Raw genomic sequence first — 27,511 nt, 5'->3', positions numbered from 1 at the left:
TAAGTGCTACACTAATTACAAGTCTTGCATAGAATCTAACATTCCTAAAAATCCCAAATTATTTTGGTCTTTTATAAAGCATAAACGTGGAGGTCACTCTACGCTGCCGGCTCAAATGCATCTAGGTAAAGATTCCGCTAAATCTGGCCTGGATATTGCAAATATGTTTGCGAGACACTTTAGATCAGTTTATTCCACTATTCCTCCAACTTGCGTCAATTTCACCACTGATGATTCCGACAGTTTTAACACCGATTTAATATCAAAAATAGTTTTTACTGAAAGAGAGGTCCACCGGTCGATGAAAAAATTAAACGTTTTAAAAGGGTCGGGCCCAGACAGTATCCCTCCGATATTTGTCAAGCACTGCAGTGATGTACTGGCACTTCCTCTATCATTTATTTTCAACCACTCGCTAAAAACAGGGATCTTCCCGGATGACTGGAAAAAGGCACGAATAGTCCCAATTTTTAAAAAAGGTGACCAATCAGATGTTAAAAACTACAGGCCAATTTCTATACTGTCGTGTTTTTCCAAGTTATTTGAAAGTCTCCTATACTCCAAACTTACATCAATTATTAATATTTCAATATCTGAAGATCAACACGGATTTAGGGTAGGGCGCTCAACTCTGACTAATCTTGTGCCATATATATCCGACCTTTGTAAAGAAGTAGACAAAGGGCATCAAGTTGATGCGATCTATACTGATTTTAGCAGTGCCTTTGACAGGGTAGACCACTCTTTGTTGATTCATAAATTGCATCTACAGGGAGTGGGAGGGCCACTGTTGAAGTGGTTTGAGTCGTATCTATACAATAGACCCCAGAATGTTGTCGCGGAGGGGTACCAGTCAACGACATATTACGCCTTGTCAGGTGTCCCACAAGGGTCCATAATGGGCCCCATGCTTTTTTTGATCTTTATTAACGATATTACCTGTCAGATAAGGTACTGCAAAAAGTCTCTTTTCGCAGATGACTTGAAAATATATGGCACAGTGGAGTCTCCTGCTGACTCAGCGCTTATACAGCAGGATCTGAATAGTATTCGTTTTTGGTGCGATCAGAACGGCATGTCTCTTAACGCACTGAAGTGTTTCCACATTAAATTTACTAGGAAAAGAAGACCTCTTAATACTGCATACGAGATTGGTGGTGTGATGCTTCAGGAAGTCCAAGAGATCAAAGACTTAGGCGTCATTCTTGACAAGAAGCTCAGCTTCAATCCGCATATTGAGACCTCAGCTAAGAAAGGCGCTCGGATGCTGGGTTTCTTGAAAAGAAATACCAAGGACTTTAAAAATCCAAAAACCAAAATACTTCTTTATAATTCATTAGTCCGCAGCCATCTCGAGTATGCTAGTGTTAGTTGGAACCCTATATATATGGCACCTTCCCAACGCGTTGAGAGTGTGCAAAGAGCCTTTACCAGACACTTAGCATTTTGCACCACTAATTTTTCTCACAGACAACCCTATCCAAACCGTCTTAAGAAGTTTGGTATGATTTCCTTATACGATCGTAGACGTCTACTTGATCTATGTTTCTTGCATAAAATTCTTAATGGTCATATACAGTGCGGTGGTCTTCCGGAGTGTTCCTCCCTTTCTGTTCCCTCAAGATATCCCCGGAATAAAATTAGTAGGTTATTTTACACGCCCTTTTGTAGAACAAATTTGGGCCAACAGTCACCAACTGTCAGGATGCTTAAGGAGTATAATCATATTAATGCTGGAATTGATGTGGACATATTTCATGACAAGTTACACAGTTTCAGGTCTAAAATTATTCGACACTTTTTGAGTTAAGATTTTAAGTCTACCACCAAAGTTGTATGTTTTGATTTAGTTTAGTTTCATTAAGTTTAATAACCTTTCTGCTAATTAGTTTATAATTATATTAGTTTATGTAAATTAGTTTATACATTGTGAGTGCTATGTACACCGTTATTGTTACACATATCAGTCAGAATACCTAGTTAAGTTATGGAATAAGCTCAATATGTGTGATGTGGTTGTACTTTTTTAAATAAATAAATAAATAAATTACAAAATGTTGGGCGCCCCATTGTGGCATGTACCTCCTGGCGTGGTGTGGAGCGCGGAAACCCGACACAATGGTTAATTTCCGCTGGAGACGATAACGGCTAATTATCAGCCCGAACATGATTGAAAAAGGTATTTTGAAGATTGTGCGCAATTATCTACATAATCGTTCTCACACCGATAAAACTATCTCGATATTGAATGATGGGGATGCGAATGAGATTGATAGATTTCCACATAATTATTTTTGTTACGCAGAAGCTCTACACCTATATAACTTTCAATAGTTTTAATCTCGTCTTATGCCAAGTGAAAAGTTTCTTTTACCTAGCACGCTCTTTCCCCATAAATGCTTGAAATATACAGGCTAGCGAAAAAGATGTAAGTACAGTAAGTACCTACTTTTGTTGTAAAATTGAAATACTCGTGCAGCCTGCCATGTGACTACGAACTTTAGCGACTATGAAGCAGTCAGGACAGCACGTACGTGTGTTGTACTAACCTGTAGAGCGTGGGCGTGTCGGCGCGTTTGGCGGCGGCGTCGGCCTGCTCGATGAGCTGCGCGAGCGCGCGCGCCTGCTCGCCCAGCGACAGCAGCTCCAGCTCCTCGCGGCCCAGCTTGTACTGCAGCTCCGCCTGCTGGATGCGCGTGTCGATGTTGCTGTGGAGGCATAGACAAGGATTAGGTCGAGTTGAGGCATTTTTCAAACTAATTTCGAGTAACATTGGTTGTAATCAGAGGTATGTTCACAATGCTGCTCATTAGGCTTATCTAATCTACACATACTTATTTACGAGTATTATAGGTTGAAAAAATAAATTAAGTACTTACTTATACCTACTCTACGTATACTTACTTAAAATCTACTTTACAGGAGCGGATTAAGCACCTAACTGTTTAATAGATGTTGAATGTTCAAAATATATTCAAACATAGAACAGATCCAGAACCAAGTAACAATATGGTGCAATGCAGGACTCGAGAATAGCAGCTTAATCGTATTCAAGATGTCGTCGTGAACACTTACTCAGTGACGTGTGTCTTCTCGAGGCGACGGCGCAGCTCCTGTATGTTGTTCCTGCGTGCGTCGAGGTCGGCGCGTACGCTGGCGGCGCGGTCCTCGAGCGCGCGCCGCTCGTCGGCTGACAGCGTAGGCGCACCCTCCTCGCGCGCACTGCGCGGTGGACACGACGCCTGCGCAGCTAGACGCGCCGCGCTTAGAGATGCGCTCAGCTGCTTCTTGAGGCTATAGGGTAAGTTTGGTTGTGAGGTTATGGTTCCCCTCATGTTCTTTAGTGATTCGCATGACACGAATGAACATTTGCATGAAAACCAATCTTTGTTTTAGTACAAAACTGTGCGAGGCTGAATGCGTGTGAAGGATTCAACGGATAATAGATAAAATACGTTAAGGGTAAGGTTTGAAAAAGAATATGTATAACTAATTAAAAAATTGGAACAGAAAAGTTGTAATACCTCAAGCTAATAATAACAATGAATGTTTTGAAAGTTTTCCTACCTCTGTATAAGCACATCCTTGTCAGTGAGCGCGTTGCGCAGCGCGTCGAACTCGCGAGTGACGTCACGTGCGCCCGCGCTCCTCCGCCGCGACCCCGCCAGTGACACTTCTATACTCGCCATCTGTTGACAACCAATCACTTTTAACTTTTTATTACTATAAGTAAGGTTACTATTTTAAGATAAGTACATATAACCTGTTACGTTTTATGTACTTATATCTATCTGTGGTTTCTCAGTGACAAATGCTGGTGGAAGATATTGACCGTGACGGCTGGCTACCTCCAGGCAAAGCCTCGTCTCCACGCGACGTTAGTAAACATAAACGAGTAGATATTCGATAAGTACATCTATATCAACAACAAACAACTTATTTTTATAGTAGCTCAATGTATTTATAGTAGTTTAACAGAAGTAAATAGATAGGAAGTAGGGAACTTAACAACCTACGTCGTTGGAATGTGTCTAAGCTATAAGGTAATACTGTTGTTTAGCAGGACGGTTGTAAAGCTTGCGAGTTGCCGTTACGACCATTACAAGGTAAATAAAGAGTTGCTACGTAGTGTCGGGAAGTTGTATACCTCAGTGCGATAGTGACATAGTATAAAGAGGACAGCAAGCACACTATAATAAGGGCTTGTGAACAGACTCAAGCCCCTTCAGCCAAGTTCGTAACCAGGGCTTCGTAACTAGTTACGAAAAAGGAATTTTCTTCGCTGTTTTATTAGCCGTTATGAAAGAAGACTGTTTTCCATTTTTGGAAAGGCTTTTGTGTGAAAGCTTACTGTCATTATTGTCCCATGGAGTCGCTTCTCTCCGCAGAGCTAGAAGTTATGAAAATACACCACCTTGTCACAGAAATCGACTCTGTAACTAAAGACTTTTATATCAGCGATGGGCTAATAACTAGTCACTATTTTGATTCTTCATTTTTGGTTTTGATTCTTTCTTTGATATTTTTATTCTTGTTTTTTTTTTTATTCTACATAAGTATCCTAGTACAAGTGTAGATAGCTGAAAGGTTTTTTAATGGCGTGGGTTATGTCTGTCTGATCTCGCAGTGAAGCTAACAGAGAACCTAATATAGTTTGGGTATTCAGATATCACACGTTTCTGTACGTATGATTCCTGGGCTTATATCGAGCGAACCACAGGAGTGAACCTACTCATCTCTATTACTATGGCAAGGTGTAGTAGAGGTGGTTGTTGGTTGCTGTTTGTAAGTTGCTAGTCACAGTTTATGATTATTGGCATCAGGTGGTGCGCGGCTTAGTGCGGCACTTACCGGCGCGCGCGCTTAACGGCCGGTAATGAGGGGAATGGAGAGCCTCCACTAACTATACATTAGAGGATACTGAAGGGCTGCAGTAGGACAGCGTACGACCTGTAGATATTTCTAGAAGTTTTTGTAAAACATGTGGGAGACAAAAAAAACTAATATACTTAAATAAATTAGTGACTGGTGAATTGGTGGTGGTTGGTAAATGGTTTTTGATGAGGTCGGTCATTGATCTCACAACGTCACAACCCACACGAGAATAAGAGAAAAATAAATTGGTATGAGTACTTTTGTTGAAATGTTCAAGAATTGTTTCGTTAGCGCTATAGAGCTATTTGATAGTCATTAGTTAGGTAATCATTAAAATGCTGAATAGGTATTTTTACCTCGAGTATAAATGACAGGTTATTAATAATACCTGGTACTCTGCGATATTTATTAAGTACTGCGTATAATGTTACATAACCGTAGTTATTGGTGTGATATAATTACAGGTAATGGTAAGTTAGGCTGCGAGGGGGCGAGGCTTGACTCCTCGGAAGCGGTCGTTGGTCGCGGCTCCTGCGCCGCGCCGCTCCGTTCCACACCGCCACACCTAGGAAGGAACACTCGTGCGCAATGCTCAGTCACATCGACGCTCCTTTTACTTTGCCCACAGAAGGAATGAGTGGAATGTAAATTAAGAGGTATGTTTGAACAAATTAAATAATTTATTAAGGAAGTCGAAATAACGTAGGAAGACTTTATTGAAATGGGAATAACGTGACACAAAAAAAAATTAAACCGATGTAATGAATCAAGCTAATTAGAATATTAAAATGTATTAGAACCAAGTAAGCATATTATTACTGCGGCTGAGAGAAGCACCGCCAGTGCCACGGGCTCGTGCGATAAAATACTAACATCCCAAAACATTTTGATTAACTTTATATCAGTGGTCCTCCTCTACCGTGTCGCTATCAATCGCCTGCGCAGGCTCTATCATTATAAACGCGCGCTATCTCCCGCCCGCGTGCAAGTATCGCCGCAAATCTGCGCGGGCGGCGATGTTATCAGCTCGTAATGAAGGTGTAAGCCAGATATGCGCGCACAGACGCTCAATCATCGCTAGCGACATGCGATCTAGGATCTACCACTGTATCAATAGATTTTCTTCAAGACAGATCAGATTAAGTGCATTAATAAAAGTAAACTGAAAAAAATACATCATAAATAGGGTAGTTTCCAACTAGTCAAATTAGTTACTTTTAATTTGTATGAAAAAGCACACTGGATCGAAAAACATGATAAAATGTCGGACTTATTATTACGTACTTCTTAATTAAAATTCATAAATAAGATAAAAAGTAAGTATATAAAAAAAAATAGATAAAAAATAAGATAAATAGAAAAAATAAAATCCATTTCGTTACTTTTAGATCTGACTTTATTTAGTAATCAGAATTTCATACAGTCTACTAAGTCCCACAGCTAAGCAAAGGCCTCCCCCTCGATCAATCGGAGGGAGTATGAATCATACTCCACCTCGCTTCTCTGGTGTTAGAAGTGCGGGTTAGAATATAAAAATAATTTGAGGATCTCCTCCTTTTCAAAATTGGATAAAAAAAGGTTTTAATTAATAACTAGAGTAAGTACCAGTTTTAAACCCCTTAACAAATTGTATATTAGTGTTACCGGCCGACAGTCGGGCCGACCGGCTGACATGTCCGATCATCGCGCAGATAACGTTCGCCCGTGGAGATAAATCCCTGGTAATTGCATATGCATGTCATAACAGGCGGCTGCCACCGCCGCACATTATTCACTTACGAGAAATTTATATGCACCAACGACAAAGTGGAACACTACAATCTTTATTTAAACGTTGCGTCTTGTTGCGAATTACCTATCCTACCGATTATTTCGTCCATCTATGTGTTTGACTTATGCTTTATTGCTGGAATACAACCTGTAACAATAGCCGAATATTGCGTTGAGACAAACCAAATCAATGCGATTTAATTGTAATATTGTGTAACACCACCCATCTCCTTTATTGCACACGCGAAGCCCGCCTCGTCGCCAATGATAGGTATTTGATGTGTAAGGAGAGAAATAACACACCTGTGATTCGTTAGACGGCAAATTGTAACTGGTTTATTGTAGGCACGTACACTCATACGTTGCGGGATGCTAAGTATACCTATACTATAACTATGCATATATACAGTAATATGTTTTCAACAATAAATAAATACTTAATCAAAAAAAAAAAACGCAAATAATTTTATGAATGCTTAATTTTATGTATATTTTACATTTTATCGACAACAATATATTATGCAGTTTTCCTTCTTAGTTCTATGTTGTGGTTTTACAAAACTACATGACACAATGTGGTTGATTGAGGGGAGGCCTGTACACAGCAGTGGGACATATATATATGCGGTGTATGAAAAAGTATGTATGTAAGTAAGTACATGACACAATTCATTCGTGGAGCAAAAATATATTTTAGATAAATGTGTAGTTTATTGTATATTTTATACATACATACATAAACTCACACCTATTTCCCACCTGGGTAAGCAGAAGAAAATTTCAATTTGATTCGAGCCTGCTTCATACACGCACGCCGGCACGCCGCGCACGTCGCGTATATTTTACGTATATCTAAGTATTTCAATTTAGTTTTCCTACTTTGCCCTACATTGTTTTCTTCAAAATTACATTATTACACATTAATTAGGACATTATACAGCAGAACAATCGTTTTCTTTTTCGCTTTTGGCAACGTAGACTGCAAAGTCGCTTTGTAATCCACGTATTAGTGACTCCCCGGTAATTACTTATGCATTTCGAATGAAACAGCTACGAGTGTTATCCGACAAGTAATGAGTGCCTGTTACAGTGGGGATAACGAACGTTGGTATAATATTTACACTCGCATAAAGCATGCTATCGTATGATGTCAGAAGACACGGACAGTGTCAAGTGCTAGGAAAGTGATATCAGCGCTAACACTCGCACATACTTGATGTAACATTATGCTACACCTCGTATAGGTATGAGCAGTGTATCAGCTTTATACACAATTTATTCACCTCTATTTTTAGATGTCTCGGTGTGGGTATTAAAAAGGCTACTTGACAACCTAGTCAAATGAGATACTTTTTACGAAACGTCGAAACCAAAGTTTTCTTTGGAGTTTGTATGGAAATACTGTACTGTGACGTCATCAATAAAAGCGGTCAAACGTCGTACTCATTGTTACTTAATTCATAAATAAAATTCGAAAAAACGTGGAAAAGTGAAATGAGATTGATTTTTGATCACGTTAGACTGGTTTCTATTTCTAGATTAGCATTTTATAATTTATCTTTGACCCGGTCAAATACCGTATTGGGTAGTATGTGGTAGTGTCCTGCCAATGTGGCTATTTAAATTTTAGAATGTCTTACAATAAAATTGACTTTGTTACAAGTATTATGTAAAAAACGAATCCAGTTTTTCGATGTTTTTTAAGTACATGTACAAACTAACGCCTATTTCCTATCGGGGTAAGACTATAGAATTCCATTTGCTTCGATCCTGACATGTTTCGATGTTTAAATAATTCAGTGTATTCCGGATTAGATCAATTAAAGAAATGACCTACATCAGTGACGTGCTACTGACTTGACTCGTAAGCAGTGATGTGCCGTTCCGGGGAATGTGAAAGTGGGAACTTTGGTAACGTTCCCGGCCGTAACAAGGCGCAAAGCATATGTAAAAAAGCTCTATTACCTAATCTTTAGTCAAATAAGATCACAGTACAAGAAAGAACAATTTGAAAAACACAAACAGCCAGTGTCCTTACTGTTAAAGAGTTTTTGAGTTATTCCCGTGAACGGCACATGACAGCTCATGAGCAAGTTGGTGACCTCTCTCTACCGATCCGTGGTTACCGCTACATCGTGCTTACTGTCCCAATGGCACTTTGTTAGGTAATGTATACATTAGTACGTTGTACCTAACTGATTGTGAATCTTTGATAGAACAATTTGAGTTATGTAGTGATGATTCCCCACTGTTTCACATGTGTGTAACATTTATTTATAACTTTACCTAAATTTACACAAAAAAAATCTTTATATATTTTTTTTTGTCGCGTTGCGCAACGTTCGTTGTTTAAATCTATCGACGCCGGCGCAAATTGCGATGCTAACTGATTTACACGACGACACCGTCGGAGCCATTTAAGACCGTATGAACGAGCCCGCGTTATCTTGATGTCATGTGATGACAGTGCGCAGGGTAGGTATTATATGCTACAGGTGATGGTCGAGCTATAATAGACATGTAGTTCTTACTTTAGCCCGTAAGCTTTTATTGGCTGTTATTATTTTTTATAATTAATAAACATGTAAAGTGTTGTTTGCAAACAAGTAAAATGACATATTTTAAAAGCAGTTTATAACCATTCGAAATACATTTTGATTTTTATCTATACCGGAAGATTGAATTTTACTTTTTTTATGGGTTATAAAACTTTTTGCAGCATTTTTTGTTGTAACTTAAATCTATTAATAAAAAACGGCTAATATCTATGAAATTAAAGCGAGACATTAGCCACGGTTGTTTTAAAATAAAGTCATTATCGCGTGGCGCGCGTTGATGTCTTTTGTACGGCGCAGCGCGCGCGCATGAAGTGTGCTGATAGTCCGCCGTGATTTACGAGTGACGGAACAAAAACGCGGTCATTACGCCGATTGTAGATATAGTTCGTTTAGTTTTTGCACTCGTTTTCCAATACGAGCAATTACCTGAAGCTATAAAGACTATATTAGGAACAATTTCTCCGAGTTTATACCTTTTTGCAGAATCGTGTATCTTACGTATACCTGATTTAATTTAAGTATTACTTAAGTACCTATAATTTACTTTATAGGAGATATTAACAGTTTATTCATATTTGAGGTAAGCAGAGACTTTGACGACATATTTATAAAGATTAGGCTAGGTTAGGTTAGGTAATCTGTTAAAAAGTGCTTTCGGCTATGTGGGTGGTAGAGGTCACTGACCTTGGCCTCCAGGGTTTCAAGGTTGCCGACGCCGCCAGTCTCCAGGGTTTGCTGAAACAAACAAACAGATATTTTTATATTATTGTTATTAAAACATACATATATAAACTCACGCCTATTTCCCACCGGGGTAAGCAGAGACTATGGAATTTCATTTGCTTCGATCCTGACACATCATCATCAAAACATGGACTTTGAAATATGATCTTCATTCCGTTTAGGATGAAATTGTGTGTGTGAGTAGCGGAGAAAAACTTCTATAACATTCTATAACAAAATTTACTACAGTTTTACATCATTTTACTTTCTTTTTTGTAAGCCGATTATCATATTGGAGATAATGCATATAATGTTAATAAGGTCTTATTTACACAGGCATTCGTTTTACTATCGTGTGAATATGATACCTGGCATTCCTCGGAGGTGACTGACCTTTGCTTAATTAAGACATAATACTTGTCGAGCACGCGAGATATTATACCGCCAATTAGAATCTAAATAGTTTCATATTATAAATTGTAATGAAATATTTACACCACAGATACGTTCTCATGTAAATAAAATAGAATAAAAAAATTGATTAGCAAAGCAGTAGCGAAATACTGGCATCTTTCCCTGTGCAACCGGGAAGTATGAAAAAACAGATTATTTTTCAACTTACTATATAACTTCTATGCTGTTCTGGGAGCAAATAAAAAACATAGAACACGTTCAGCTGCTTGTCTTCCCGGGCATGTCGTAAAAACCGACAGAGGGATTGCGTCCTCTAACATGATGGACTAATGTTATGGGCGATAGGCTGATCCCTTATCACCATAAGGTTCATCATATCCATCTTAGGACTTCGTATCAACAGTGGCTGCAAGTTGTCTTTGATTACTTGTGGCTCTGCCCACCCCATTTGGGATTACGGGCGTGAGTTTATGTATGTACTATATAACACTCGAAAGAGGGATTGTGTCCTTTCGAACATGATGAACATTTTTGTGGGAGATAAGCTGACCCCTTGTCACCATAAAATTCATTATTTATATAAATTTAAGGCCTTCGTATCAACAGTGGCTGCATGAGTTGTCTTTGGTTACTTGTAGTCCTAACAGCCTCCGTGGTCTAGTGGTTAGAGCGTTAGGCTTACGATCTGGAGGTCCGGGTTCGATTCCCGATAGGGACATTGTCGAAATCACTTTGTGAGACTGTCCTTTGTTTGGTAAGGACTTTTCAGGCTTGAATCACCTGGTTGTCCGAAAAAGTAAGATGATTCCGTGCTTCGGGGGGCACGTAAAAACACCTGCACCAACCCGCAGTGGAGCAGTGTGGTGGAGTATGCTCCATACCTCCTCCGGTTGATTGAGGGGAGGCCTGTGCCCAGCAGTGGGACGTATATAGGCAGTTTATATACTTGTAGTCCACCCCGTTAGGGATTACGGGCGTGAGTTTACACATAATTATGTTCCAATCTAATGTAGAGTTGCTTCAGTGCAATTCTCAGTCTTCACGATTGCTATATTTGCGCTGTTTGATTCCCAGCAATGGTTGTATACCGGTTGTATATGATCCGACAATAAAACCTATCCAAGTACGTAGAACCAATAACGCCGTATAAGTTGGCGGCGGCTGCGCAGTGACCATTGATCGTAAAACTCACGAGGAACAACTTATCGGTGCCAATAATTCTTATTTAAAATTTATTGAAGCCATTAAATTGTATTGAAATTTTAATGGGATCGTTTTAATATATGATTAAGTTAATGAAATCTGCAGTTTAATGTGAATAGATTTAGTAATTGTTTATCGGTATACATCAGCAATTTGTTTAACACTTTCATGAACACCAACCACTGGTCATTGGTCTTTTATTCACAATAATATGATACTTAACATTGACGTAATGTCTTTGAAAGTGTTAAAAATCAACTCTCAGGGTGTGCTACGCTTATTATCAAAATATCAATTAGGCGCTTCAGTTTAATCTAGCTAGAATTAATTGGTTGGTAAGTTTTCACTCAATCGCCGCCTTTATGCCAATCTAAACCTTTAGATCGTGACTCTCGTGACGTTTAGAAGCCCTACCCAGGCCAACAGACATTACCAGTAAGTATGTATGTTAATTTACAAGCCACACTGATAAGATCACATAACATAACATACGCTCACGACTATGTCCTAATGGGGTAGTCAGAGGTAGGACATCTAAGCACCCAAACCTCACCGAGCTTTCTGTTAGACTAACGTGACTGGTGGTGAGCCGTATCGCTGTCTATAATGGGCGAGCCCACTGTGATGTTAACACGATTAGAACAGTATACTATACAAAACTATTCATCCTCTTAAAAATGTTACATTCATGTGGTATTAATTAGAGGTGTCTAATGAACTCGTTTCAACATGGTTGTCGCGCCTCACTGACACGGTTATCGCAAAACATATATTATGGCTGTCCAATCGTTTCCGTTACTTGGATTGCATAACGGTAACATAACACGTATATATTACTCCATTATAAGTTTAATTAACGTTTAAAGAGTAGCGTGCAAGCTTGTCAACAAATGCAAAATATGAATAAAAAATATTATTATTATTAGCCTGTGTGATCCCACTGCTGGGCAAAGGCCTCCCCCATGTCTTTCCAATTATCCCGGTTCTGTGCGAACTCTTTCCAGTCTTTTCGATAACCGTCGCCATCGTAAAAAAATAATAATAATAACAGTTGTCAGGCCATTTGCTTCCACATTCAGAATTTGATACGAGTATGACGGTTCCATACGATCAAATTGGGCATGCGCGATGGCGGAGCGACCGATATGCGTGGTGGTAACACCGGGGCGTCCTAGTGAGATATTGCCCTGAGTAAACATTATCATATATTCGAAGTTAGGCATATACCCGCCGTGACTGTAAAGCGACTCGGTTGTCCCATAATCAGAATCCGTAAAGATAGTCTCATGTATAATTTTCTTGATAGCAGCCAGGGCGGTCTGATTCCCAAAGCGCTAAGTAAACAGTTTACGACTAATTACAGTCGATCGGGGTCGCTTTCAACACGCCGACCCCTCCCCCGCCGCCCCCACGAGCGTCGCTGACCCGGCGCGGGCGCTGCATATGCATGCGATATTATAATAACATGTAATGTGGATCAATAAGCCAGCCCCGCATAATACTCGTAACTAATATTGGGCATTATATTAGCATTTGTACTATTCTGTATTTTTTTGGATTGCAAGCGGTTTATTGGTGACTTATTTTATTCTGAGATACCAACACACAACACACCGAAAGTGGTTGCTGGACATGTTCTGAAGACATGTCTCTAACCAACGCAATAGAGATAGAGATTACGAAGGCGCGTTTATATGTAAGTACTATTAATAAAAAATAATCGATCAACCTAATCTCGGCTGACACGTCACTGCTAATGAACGTCACAACACTAGGTGACGTACTTTGACAGATCTAATTCTTACCGCGCCGCGCATTGAAGCGATTGTAACATGTTATCTTTACTGAAATATAATCACTAATTGTACTAAACAGGTCGTTCTGTTTAATAGTACTTACATTAATATCATTTTACGTACTTATTGTGCTTAATGTCACAAAAAGCACATACGCAAAAAGAATAGTACAGAAAGGTTAAGCATGCTTAAACCATATTTCTCAAACACAGACATATGTAATTGATTATACTTAGAAATCATGGGATAAAACTTACAAAACCTTTTCACAACGAGAATATAAAAACGAGAAGTCATTTCCATAAAAGCTTGCTCTTAATCGCTGAGCTTTATCTGTTTTATTCAACTAAGTAGTACTTAGCAGTACTTAGCAATAGTTAGCATTACTTAGTGCTAATTAGCAGTATAGTGAAACTACAATTAGACCAGCGTAAACAATAGTTTAGTGTTAGCATCGATCGGATCTGTGTGCACTGCGCGGGCGCACGCTCGTTACCGGGATTATCAGCCCGTGATACTGCAGCCCACTTACTCTACAAACAAGGAAAGATAAAAAGATAGGTTTCGCTTTCTGTGGCGCTTGTTCTAAATACTTACAGTTGAATTTACTCGCTGCGAAGATTGGGGAAACTACTAGTAAAATTGCAAACGAATTTATTGCTAGCGCATTTGGTGAAGAAATCAGTGAATAAACAAATAGGAAAGAACTGTAGGAATAAAATGTGAAATAGAGTTCTTAACACTTTCAAGGACAGAACGTCTATGGACGTTCCGATTCCAAGGAGTGTCATACTACCTATTATGAACCATTAATGACCCATGGTCTCTGTCCGTGAAAGGGTTAAACGTTGAATTCAATTTATTTATTTATGAAATATACACCAATATATAAAGAGAGCGTAATGAGACAATGTTATCAGATAACAAATGCAGTGCCACCTTTTTCGAGTTCGTACCGCGAAAGAAATTTCAAGAATTATGGGGCTGAACTTTTGTAAATTATTACAACGGATGATCCTCATTTGATAAACCATTTCTTTTTCGACGTTTCTTATGGTAGAATTATTTTGCCTCTTATAGGGTGACAAACCACAACTAAAATGCTGCAAAAGATAGTAATAAACTAACTTTATAGCGGCAAAGCAATTGTTAGTCAAATAATAGTTTAGTTTATTTCCTCTTATATCTGTGTCAATCAGAACTAATCGAGCGTAGCAACCTCTGTTTTGGCAATTGTTTTTTTCTTGCACAACTTATACTTTTTTCTTGTACAGTCAGGACTTCAGGAGCAAATAGGGACAGACATGCAGTACTTACCTATAAAAACTTTTGCAATGGACGAAATATGCATAAATATACAGTCTTAGTTCATTCTTTTTTGTTTAATGTCTGCTTGATTCAAATATAAGTCGTATGTAGTTGAGGTCAAGATCATTTTTCGAAAACGTTATCATATTTTTGAACATCTTGACTGCTTGAATACTATTGGCGCAGTGTCATATTTACGACGACATAATTGAGCCGAAGTATTTGACATTGTAAACGTCTCGTGAATCTGGACGATTAGGTTGTTGCCAACTTTTTGAACACGCAGTTGCCGATGTTTTTGGTCATTTAGAGTGTTACTATCTAAGCGGCCACCTTGAACGTCCCTAATTATTGGACATTCTGGATGTTGCTAACTATACGTATATCTTGACTGTCATTAACTATTTCTTTCTGACTGTACATAAATAGTTATTGCGAAATTTCAAAAATAAAACCGTCGTGCTATCTGGTACTTTTATTGAAATACACAAAAGTACTTACAGTTACATTTAGTACCTAGTTAGCAGGCATCGCTAGATGCCTTATTGCTAGACTTTGATCGACTATGAAAGCAATCTCCGTAACGTATCTATACAATTACACGTCAAAGCTACTCCGTCGATAACTGTCTATAATGTCCCCTACACAATTGATCAACAGGCGAGTATTTTGTCAGCTTTTACCGATTTCGAACGTGTATGTTCTCTATTCACAACCGCGTCTTACTTGTTTGATCTGCTCCTTGATGTACAATAGTTACCATAGGAGCTCAGTCATAATTTGAATGCCGAAAACTTTTTCTATTTTCTTTCTTGGTGGATACGGGGCCTTGCCAAAGAGTTAGAAAGATATTCGAATACTCGTGTATTAAATAAATAAACGTTTCTTTCTTTCTGTATTTATTGTCTATGTGTTTATACTCGTGTTAATAAATATTAACATGAGTATAGAAGTCATGTATGCACATCATGTGTCACGTCATGTGTACGAGTAGTCGAGCAAGTTTCTGTCAATTTCACGTTACAATTGTTTGTTACGAGCTATTTCAGCGGTAATTAATACATCAGTCGTTAATTGGGAGCAAAACTGTAACTTTAATTATAATTATGACGATTGCTGTCTCGCCCTGCGGCGCTCGTGCACTGCTGAAACTATTGTCTATTTCTTTATTTCCTGGGTGACAGCGAGGTGGTAATTGCGTCTCGGTTTATTATGGGCCTAAGATAGGTGAGTGAAGACTGGTTTTTTTTTTTGACGTGACTTATTGTAGATTTGCTGCAGATGGCATTAACTACTTGGCCGGACAAATGGGGAGCGCTGAAGGCTCTCACCCGAGTGTAGACTGAGCAGTACGACGTGTAAGTACATAAAAGCACATTATTTTTCACGGCTGCGCATGCTCAATGTATTGGTGGTAATAATTACTGGCGTGCGATAGTTCCGTGACGGAATTAGGAAATTAAATAACTACCTACTGCTTAAATTGTTTTTTTGATATTTTTCACTAAATTGTACGTAGTAGTCACCACCAGTAAGTAGTTAAATGTTAGCATGTGCGCAGTGGTTTCTTGAACTTGACATATCGAATATTACTTAAGTATCATTAGCAAGGCAACATGCCTACTTCACATTATTCATGTTTGACAGAATTTTGTAATAAGAATAACAAACGATTAAAAAATTGCTTGATTCGGGCTCTAAACCACTGAATTCAACTTTAAAAAGTTTTGGATTCATGTTTGTTCATAGATAATTGATATGTGATTTCGAGGATTTGTGCCCGGTTAACGGCAGTAAGCTCGACCTCTAAGTATTTATTAAGTACATGAAACTTAATCCTAACTGGGGAGGAGTGAGTGTACTTTATTACACTATCACCTCTGCCTGCGTGATGCTATATGTGTATGTGATTTAAATTTATGATCGTATAGGATTTTAAAATATTTTACATTATTGTAGGAGGCTTTCTAACGACTTGTGGCCGTTTCAACTTTTGTCCTCCCGGGACATGAGTTTATACATTTACGTATAGACAAGTACCAGTCATTATAAACAATCGTATGTAAGTGGGCGCGGATTTGAGAACCTGTTTGCCAGCAGCGTCTACTTGGCCGTTGGCAGGCAGTTCAAGATTCCCGGACTAACGATCGCCGATGATTCGCGGAAGCAATCGCTCGCTTTCAATTGCCGAGCGCAGCCGGGAGCGTCTACTAGCTAGCGCTGTTTATATTCTCTTCACTGTAATTCCAATTATTTGTAGCTCGGTATGTGAAGGACCTAAGTATTAGATAGTTCTGCAGTTATAGACAGAAATATTTTTACTGTTTCGCTTAGCTATAAAGAACAATAAATGCTGTCGACTTCGAAACGGTCTTGGAATGGAAATATCCTATATAGATTAAAAGGAATAATAATAGCTTAATTTTCCAATCTATAGTTTGAGCGATTTTTTCCGATAGCTGCCGCAATCGGATTTATGCACATTTCGAAATTGCGATTTCCTTGTTTCCGTGATTGTTAAATTACAATCATTAAGTGCCAATATTTCATGATTGTGAATAATTATTTCAATACAAACTTAATGAAGTAACTAATTAAAGCGTAAATCGTAAGCAACCCAAATTGTCGTTAGGTAACAATTGAGATGATACTTACACCCTTTCTGTACTGCGCTATAGACAAGATATTTATGTGCAGGTTGCCCAACGCGCACTTGACATGGTTAATTACAATGATCACCGGTGGGCGAAGCGCCTGCGCCGGTGCGGTGGCTGTCTGTCACACGGTGACTCATTCTCGCGGACCGCGACTACGCATGTGCGGGGATAGATGTAAACAAACCCATAAACAAACTATTGTCTTTCAGCCTTTGTTTTAGGTACTAGAGTATGGAGGATTGTCAGTGACTAATGTACGCAAGTGTTGTAACGAGGAAATGATTCATTCAAATTCTGGCTGAGCTGAAAAAGTAATAAATTCCTTCTGAATGGCGAAGAGCTATATGAGTAGTTATTCGACGAATTTCCCCGGCCATATATTATATACAATTATATTGGCCATATATTATTACAATTGTATTGTAGATATACAATAAGTCGAATTTGTTGAAGCATGAACAAGATTAACTCTCATAAATAATTATTCAAGAGACACGCATTAATGGTTTGTTTTCTATTCTATTCTTAGATATTACTACACGTCCGCGGAAATCGAAAGTTTAATGTTTCGCTTCAAAAGCGATGAGCTTTCGAGGTTATTAAATGATAGAAGAAACATGCCGCATCATGATCATGATATGTATATTGTTTTGATAGAGTACCACAGCATGTGATATGATAATAAATAGGTAGTCGACAGTCACAATGCGGTGTGGGGCTACAGATAATAATACTAAGTCACAATGTCAACAGCTTGTCAGAGCGATCTCGTCATTGTGTTCATGTTGTGGACTATTCATCTCTCGCTTGTTCTTGAGCGATCATGATCTATGCTGACCTAGTAACATTAACAGTGCATTGTAGAACTGTAATTCCTTCTAATTGCAGGGTGTCGGCGTAATTACATACGTACGTATACGTCTTACGTTTCATGTTTACCTGCGCACGCGGTTCATGATATATTATGGTCAAGAACGAAATTAACGTTGTGTAAACATTGGAGGAATTTGGAATTGGTATCAAACATGCAATTCAGTAGATATCATTACCATGTATCAGACTGGACATGACATAGTCGACTAAAGAGATTGTGTCTAAGGCGTTGGATGCTGATACATAAAAGTCGAGTTGCTTAATCAAAATACGAATTGAAAAGAACGTTTTGCAAATGATAGCTCTCGTCCCGGGTTCGAATTCCGGCTTGGGCTTTATACCACTAAATTCCACTTTATAATTTTTAATTCATGTTTAGATAATTGATGTCACGTGGTTTCCAGGATTTGTGTTTATCTCACCCCATGTTATATGAGACTAAAACGTAGCTGGCAAGGAGTGGAAGTATGAGTATACTATACACCTCTGCCTACCCCTTCAGAGATACAGGCGTGATGCTATTTTATGTTACGTAGTTTAAGTTAACATGTTGGGATAGATGAACGCTGGTACTCCAAAGAAGATTCCGTTTGAAATCTCTTTGGCTGTTATTATGATGTTTACGACAGTAATATACCGAATATCATGACGGGGTATGTAACAGCTGCATGTGACATACCGCAACACGCCATCACTCGCAGCGGCACTCAAGGCGGTCCTACATATTGCTGCGCCCACGCATTTCATGTTTATTGTATCTCACAACATTACTAATAGTTCAATACCACTATTAAGTTAATCTTGATATTACTGCTATTAATCATTTGTGCACTATTCAATTTGGTTATTCGAAGTTGTTGTTTCGTTGTTGTATAAAGTTTTATTTTAATACTTAAGTAAGTAGTTAATTAACGGTATCAAATATACTTTCACATAAGAAAAGAAAAAGTTGTTTGTGGCACTTTCAATGTCTTATTTACTGCAACAATTTAAATATTTTTTCATAATTAGGTTAATAATTTTACTTAAAAAGTTTAATTATCATATATAATGGTATTGGTTGTATTTGTACTCGTTAATATGCAGTGATAACGAGTGTCGTAAGCGAAGTGCATCGTTTCTCACAGTCTGCGGCAAAATAATGTTTATTTTTATACACTAGCCCTGTATAAATTGCAAGAAACTATAAAATTATTCGCAGCTAAGTAAGTACTTGCTGTGAGATAATATTACTCGATCTAGGTAGAATAATTTCCTTGCAATTTTTATAATTTGCTTCAAGCAATTTGTTTGCGGTCAAAAAGTTAATTAAATTATTAGCTGCATGCGAGTTAATCTAATAGAAGATTACTATAACAATATATCTCACTGTGAATGGTACTCACTAGCGAAGCGGAGCGCTGCTGGCGCAGGTCCTGCTGGCTGCGCGCGCGCTCCTCGCCCACGTCCGAGAACTGCCCCGACTTGCGAGCGCTGAAACCAATAATAATTGCTATAAATGAAATGAAATTGGTAATTAATGTGAACTGACTCGAAAAATACTAATTTCAATTTAAGATGTGGTAAAATAATTTGCTACTGATTCAAAGTTAAAGACAAAGACATGTTATTGCACAAACAGCCTTGAAAAAGCTTTATCTGAAGGCACTTGATGAATAGGCACTTATGCACAATTACCGACGCGGGCCGCGGCTTGTAAATTAATTCGAACAATTCTCCCCACATTGTTTCAATGGAGATATCTATCTAAAATGCAACGTTTTTGTAGTTTTCACTATTGTCTGGTTTTGTACCACAGACATAGTTGCTGCCAGTTCCGAATTTATTGCATTACGAAAGAATTAAAATTTAATGGCCACATAAATATGTTGTATTATGACGATGACCTCGACTCAGGGTTCCAACAGATCTCACCACGATTTATGGTCAGAAATTGAAAGTGCTACAACCGAGGACGTTCTACAGTAGTCATTAAAGTACTTAGTTGTTTGTAGACTTAAAAACGTACTCAGACAATACAGGGCCTGTTCGACAGTTATGCAATAATGCATCGTTCCTTGTCGTACAAAGCGACAATTAAATCGGATGGGATTTGAACTTGCAAATTTCTTTGTGAATTTTACGCATGTGCGAGCGCTATGAGACCAACGTTCCTTCTCCAAATGTTTTCCAAAGGCTTGTGGCTCTGCCTATCCCATTACGACGTTGTGTGACGAGGCTGAGGATAAACAAAAATGCCTTTAAAAGTAGAAGTAACCATTAAGTATTATTTTTTCATCATTGTTCAACTAAGCGTTTAACCGCACATACTAGGTATTTTATTATTTTCTTCCACAGCTATAAAAGCGTTGGCTGTTTTTATTCTGCCATGAAGAAAACTCATCAATGGCACGTTAATAAGTGGATTATCGTCAAAAGCGAATGTCACCGACTTAGCGGTCGCGGGCATACAGGTACTTATATAAGATAGGCGGGCAGCGGAGCGGCGGCGGCGGCGGCGCGGTGTCAGCGACTGCAATAAGCGCGTATCGCCCTGGCTGCTCCATCGTTGAGTGTAGGAGTCTCACAGTATTGTGAAGGTCACAAAACTTAACTTCCCTCACTTCATTCAAACAATTTTTGGGACTTTTAGGGTCACGTTTTAATTAAATGCCTCAGTCTCCCGCACCCGTCCCCCTGCTCGCTGCTATCCAGTCTGTACCTAACCTTATGTCTGCGCGGAGTGCGCCCACGCCGCCGCGCAGTATGGTAATCACCTCGTAATCCGATTGACTTCATCTCGCATTCCACACCAACACCGCCACCCATCGCGAGAAACGCTTTCATTTTTTATTACTTACTTATATGGAAATAGCTTTCGAATAAAACGTACCTCTTGGCTTACAATAATGCTATATTATACGAATTAAAATTATATTTTGATATTGTCGGGTTCAAAGTAAGTGATCAGCAAGTGCTTACGATATAAATAGTAGCAGGTGGTTAAGTGCAATTAGCAATAAATGAGGTTTAATTTCAATTTGCATAGGGCAGCCTCCGGGCTATCTTGATTTAATGACGTCATTTGTATGCGTCCGCGATAATGTTGATACGGATCAGTGATCATTGAACTGCGCAAGAAATATAGTCTCACACAGTAGTGCTGCACTTGGTATGTTGTCATACTCATGTCTTTGGTGATGAAATGTTAGGCTCGGCAGTTGCATTGCACGCTAAGTTTTTTACGAAGTCTAACACCCATATTCTAAGATGTTAACTCGAAACCTCCTCCACTTGACTCAGCCTCAGCTAAGTATTTTTTACTTGAGTGTTACTCACGGGTGTCGATACTGCCAACAAAATAATACAAAAATAATAACGCCATGCGTCCACTCCACCTTACTGGAGTAAACGCGTGATGTGGTTGAGGCGCTATGTAAGAATACCGATTTTGAGCTGAGTTCTTCTTTAAGGTCTCCTCAAATGAGTAAAGAAAGGTTTGAGTTAATATTTTAGAACACGGGTGTAAGTCAGTTGAGGGTGTCAGTTTTGCAATAAGTAGAATAAAATAAAACTAAAAACAAAGACGTTGGGAACAACTCCTGTGCGTATATATCGTTCGAAAAGGGGAAGTTTGGATTCACGCTGCTCCGCCGTTGGTTCATTTCATTATATTGCCCACTCCGGTAATTGAATCAAGGTTCTCCAGTTGGTGATCTAGCCATTGCATCAGAGAGATCGACATCTACATAGATAGAAAACAAATTCCATTTCATTGTTCAATAAGTGTTTATGCAATGAAGATGAATGAAATTAAGTCTGAATAAATGCGTATATGAATGAAAGGGAAAGTGTGTAGTATGTTAGTAACTATGACTGTTACATTTATGCATGAACATACCTTCAAGACATTATACGAGTAGTCTTCTACAGGGTAGGTATATGCTTATGAGTTATTGCTAGCTATTATAATTGTGATTGAGCTGTAAGATATTCTTATTTAGAAAAGCGACTCTAAATACTCAAATACACTACCATTTTAATAAGTAAATAATATATTTTCAGTTGCACTTTCTCTTCGGAATGTTTCATACGTTGGGGTGCTAGTAAAAGCCGTCAAGCTGAAACCTTTACCGACTGGAAGGCCGTGTAAATAAGCGGAAGATTGTGCTGGACAGTGGGGACATGTAGAAACAGTTACGTATGGACACGCTAGATAGTAATGGTACCAGAAATCAGAAACATTCATTCAACGTAATTATTACGGATAAATTTGTTGAAGGTCAATTTAATTTGAATTTATGTAATTTCGCAAGGTGTTGCGAGGCTGAGGAGAATAAATGACAAGAAACTGTAGCTGCAACACATCTTTTAAATCGATGTAGGTATAAGTTATTTCATAACTAGAGGCACACATTGAGTACCAGAATTTTTTATCATTTAGGTAAGTAAGTAATCATTAATCTTATAATAAGCTTTTTTACATAAAGTAAGCTTCACACGGGTAAGCTTGTATGTATTTCTTACCTGCTGGCGAGCTTGCGGTGCGCGCGGCGGCCGCCGCTGATGATGGACAGCGTGCTCATCACCGCCGACATGGCGCCCCCCCTCCACCATCAGATCTGCAACAACCACAACGCGAGCGTTCAATATTACTTTGTACCATGTGCATATTTATAACCAGATATTTATAAATTATATTTTATTATTTTACGTTTATTTTTAATTCAATATTAATTAATTTTTGATTTATTAAGTTTTAATAAATATGATTTTAATTTTAAGTACATTTAGTTTTGATTTTAATAATTTTTAACTTTATTTCATTCTTAATTTAAAAATTTTGTTTGTACTTAATAACTTTTAATTTTAAAGTGACATAATGAATGGTATCTTACTATATGGGTAAGATACAATTACCCGAAACAAATGCATTTTATTTTATTTAGTTTCTTATAATCCGTGATATCCCTATTCGGAGAACACGTGACTTACATCGTGACGTCCCGGGTTCGAATCCCGGCTCGGGCTCTTAGCTACTGAATTCGACTTTGCCCTTTTGACATCACGTACTGATTTGTGCCCGATTAATGGCATTAGGCTCGCCCCTTATCACATAGAACTTAAACATAGCTGACGAGGAGTGGATGTATATGATATACCTCTGCCTACCCCTTACGGTAACAGGCGTGATGCAATGATATGTTATAAAGATAAGTTTGATAATTTCATACACTACTACTCCTACATAAAAGTAGTTGTTCCAAAGTAAGTACATAAATAGTTACAAATGTAACAGACGCGCATGATGTTTTTGTGCGCAACGTACAAGTCGTTGTTGTCGCAAAAAGCGATTCTATTATAGCGTGTGGATATCGACCGCGTGTCGCGTAGATCACACCGACAAATTGCGCGAGTTGTAGCGCCATAACTAGACAGACAAAAACATACGCCACGGATACCGGCGCGGGCGCAGCGCGGCCTAACGATGTGTACATGTCACTAATAAAATATCAAGATTGTTATAAAACTTATGTGTCTTCTTATGTTTTCTATTCTGTCTTGTGAGAAGTGTCATAATCGGATGTATTATATTTACACCAAGACAATATCTCAGGCGTTACTGAATGATAAACACAGTGGAAAGCTCTGAGTTTTAGTGAGTTAGTCCTGCAGGGCCAGTGTTGGGATGACGACGCTTTAAAGTGTATAATAAAATATTATAATGCAATGCAATGTGTGGGTTTATGCGTGTGTGTGTGTGTGTGTGTGTGTGTGTGTGTGTGTGTGTGTGTGTGTGTGTGTGTGTGTGTGTGTGTGTGTGTGTGCGTGTGTGTGTGTGTCCTCAACAAACAGAGATAAGGGGCGTAAGTTTATGTTTGTTACCTATCCATGTAAGACTTATTAAGACCAATTTGCCATATCTATCATAAACTCGTAACTCATACATAAATCAGTCTGTTGAATCAATTGTAACATTTTGTGCAAGAACCAGTCTGGCCCAAGTCGCGATATGGACATACAAGTTTTTACCGTTTCTCATTTTCGGCACGTCTCTTACTTAATTGCCTTGCTTATTTACAGTTTTTTTTTTTTATAATAAATATACAGTTTAATAAGTTAATTGCTTTGCAAAGTCTTTCTGTTGAGTGAAGAAGATGCATGTGAAAGTCGATGGGGAGACGACCTAGCCCCATGCTATTTATTTACGTTTAAGTAAATTAAGAATTTATATTTTACCCTTGTGCCAATGAGTTATTTATTTATGACTCGATCCATGCTCGACTCGATTCATTATAGATGACGATACGGCTCACCATATACAGGGTGTTAGTGACATCGTAACGAAAACTTTGAGGGGTGATTGAGGCCATGATTCTGAGATGATATCAAGTGGAATTTTCCGTCGCAAAAGTATGGAATTGAAAATAATTAAAAAAAAACACAAAAAATTCAGGAATATTCGGACTAAAAATTCCACTTGATATCAACTCAGAATCATGGTCTGAACCATCCCCCTCAGTATTCGTTACAGTGTCACTAACACCCAAACCTACTTGTATGGCTACCGTATGTACTTGTGTGGGGTGTAAGTGACATCGTAACGAATACTGAGGGTAAAAAGTATAGAATTGAAAATAATTTAAAAATACTAAAAAAATCATGAATTTTGCGACGAAAAATTCCACTTAATATTAACTCAGAATCATGGCCTGAATTATCCCCCTGAGTATTCGTTACGATGTCACTAACACCCTGTATACGTTGGTTTAACAGAAATCTCGGTGAGGTGTGGGTACTTAGTTCAGCTTGCAATAGAGTCAAGAGCTTATGTGATGCTATTTTACTGCTTTCTTTTTTAATATTGCACGCAGACTGGCAAGTTGTAGCAGCCAGTACTTATTATTATTTTGTCCACTAACTGAATGTGCTCGAGTGATTGATTGAAAAAATATTCGGTTTTATCTTTACGCGGAATCCGGCACAGAAGTAATTTAATAAGAGCGCACACGAGTTTTTTTGCCCTTAAGTAAATTAAAGACAAAAAAAAAAAAAAAAAACGAGTTTTTTTATATATATTTATGAACAAAATTACATACATATACATTTTAATACTATCGCCAAACTACAATCGTAGTTTTGTTTAAGTACCAGCATTTACAACAACTGCCCTCCACCCACTAAAATCCTATAAATTGAGTTACTTATACTACACACACTTAACTTACTAAACTTAACTACACTTATTATTTATTCCAACATATATTCCTTCAGTTTCTTCTTAAGACTACCAGTACATATAATGTGTTGTTGTGTTGACTCTTCCTGTAAATCATAGACCTGATATACCCAATGAATTATAGTTTAATGGTGATTACTGTAGCAAGCTATTACGAAACTGTTATAAAAATCTGCGCATTGTTCTGCGCATGTTCGCACAGAGCATACAGTTACAGCGTTGCTATGTAAACAAATTCGTACATAAACTCACGCCCGTAATTCCTAATGGGATAAGCAGAGGCACATAACCAGAAGACAACTCGCAGCCATTTTTATTCTAAGTCTTTACATAAACAGCCTATATACGTCCCACTGCTGGGCACAGGCCTCCCCTCAATCAACCGGAGGGTGTATGGAGCATACTCCATCACGCTGCTCCAATGCGGGTTGGTGGAGGTGTTTTTACGGCTAATAGCCCGAAGCACGGAATCATCTTACTTTTTCGGACAATCAGGTGATTCAAGCCTGAAAAGTCCTTACCAAACAAAGAACAGTCTCACAAAGTGATTTCGACAATGTCCCCATCGGGAATCGAACCCGGACCTCCAGATCGTGAGCCTAACGCTCTAACCACTAGACCACGGAGGCTATTCTAAGTCCTTAGATGGATAAATAAAATAATATATGAAGTAAAATAACATTACTAAAATCCAATTTAAGGATTTAAGCTTCCAATTCAAAACACATAAAAGTCGAATTAAATTAGGATCATCGTAAACTTACAGGACATAAAACCCATTTGAAACTCATTTGAATATGGAATGCTGCGCAGAAGCCAGATTAAAACTAATTAAGAATAAATTAGCTTTGTTGTTAGGTGTTTGAACATAATGAGCTTTATTAAAATCTGTTTAAAGTTGAAACTTAGAGGCTGTATAATAATAGTATAAATAAAGATGTAGTTGTCAGTGTAACGTGTCTAGTGATGTAGGGTCACATATAAATTACTCCACATCTCACTTTCTCTAGTTTTTAATTATAACTTCCGCCATTTCGCAAGTTTCGCAAATTATTTTGTAACATAATTAAAACACATAATCCCGTTATTATGTTTGCTTTTTCTTACCGCGTTTGAAATAGGGATATGAGCACATAATAACGGGTTCTTACCGCGTAAACTTAAAACAATGTAAGTATTTATAAAGGATATGAGACTCCCGATATTTTGACACTGTTGCAAGTGCCATGATGGTTATTTTGTAACAGATGGCAGAAAGCCTGCATTTTGGTAAAAGTGAATCTGAGGTCAGTTTTTCCATTGTTACTATAATAACACGATATTATACATCATTGTTCTATATTGACATTAAGACATACTATTCTGTGATAGGTTGAAACTGACAACTCATAAAAATATATAGATTCTTTATAATTTTAGCCATTTGCACAGGATTATTTATGCCAAGTATTGATGTATAATATGTTGCTATAGTAACACTAGAAACTTAGTTACATAAACAACCCGTGATTGTCTTATCTCTTTGATGTGACCTAATTATTGTTTAAACTAACTGTGCGCTGTGCAAAAAATACTAGAAAAATTTCCGCGTTGATGTCTTTTGTATCAGGGTACTTTAATGGTTTCAGTTGCGTATTTTGCATAGATTCAATCTATTTTTGAATGAAAAAAAAAACTCACGCCCGTATACCCCAACGGGGCGGGCACGATCACAAGTGCCACCTTAATTCTATTTAAATATTTTACATACATACATACATAAACTCACGCCCGTAATCCCTAATGGGGTGGGCAGAGCCACAAGTAATCAAAGACAACTTGCAGCCACTGTTGATACGAAGTCCAAAGATGGATATGATGAACCTTATGGTGATAAGGGATCAGCCTATCTAAATATTTAAATATCTATTTAAATATTTTGGTATTGTATAATACACTATGTACACTATTAAAACATATTTATGGAACACAGCGTTCGTGCCTCACCCAACAGGGTCCACATAATACTGACCAGCGTCGTGGTTCACGCCGCGACTTGTGCTGAGTGAGGCCCTTTTATCTTAGGACTTCCATCACCACCTCATGATCATTTCGACGAACATCCGTTTTGCTTTT

At 38.2% G+C, this 27,511-nt stretch overlaps 1 protein-coding gene across 1 annotated transcript in view; it reads right to left on the bottom strand.

The window, feature by feature from the left end:
- Positions 1-27,511, bottom strand: part of LOC126367579 (uncharacterized) — a 60,272-nt gene that overhangs the window by 15,915 nt on the left and 16,846 nt on the right. The window contains exons 2-7 of the mRNA XM_050011164.1: positions 22,684-22,778; positions 19,563-19,650; positions 9,888-9,938; positions 3,568-3,689; positions 3,076-3,294; positions 2,550-2,708 (exon numbers count right to left, since the gene is read on the bottom strand). Of these exons, the coding sequence (XP_049867121.1) occupies positions 2,550-2,708; positions 3,076-3,294; positions 3,568-3,689; positions 9,888-9,938; positions 19,563-19,650; positions 22,684-22,754 (710 nt within the window). The 5' untranslated portion in view covers positions 22,755-22,778. The remainder of the gene's footprint in view (positions 1-2,549; positions 2,709-3,075; positions 3,295-3,567; positions 3,690-9,887; positions 9,939-19,562; positions 19,651-22,683; positions 22,779-27,511) is intronic.

This window comes from Pectinophora gossypiella, chromosome 6 (assembly GCF_024362695.1).
Source record: "Pectinophora gossypiella chromosome 6, ilPecGoss1.1, whole genome shotgun sequence".
NCBI lineage: Eukaryota > Metazoa > Arthropoda > Insecta > Lepidoptera > Gelechiidae > Pectinophora > Pectinophora gossypiella.
The sequence above is the reverse complement of the archived record's forward strand: the minus strand, read 5'-3'. Positions and strand labels throughout refer to the sequence as shown.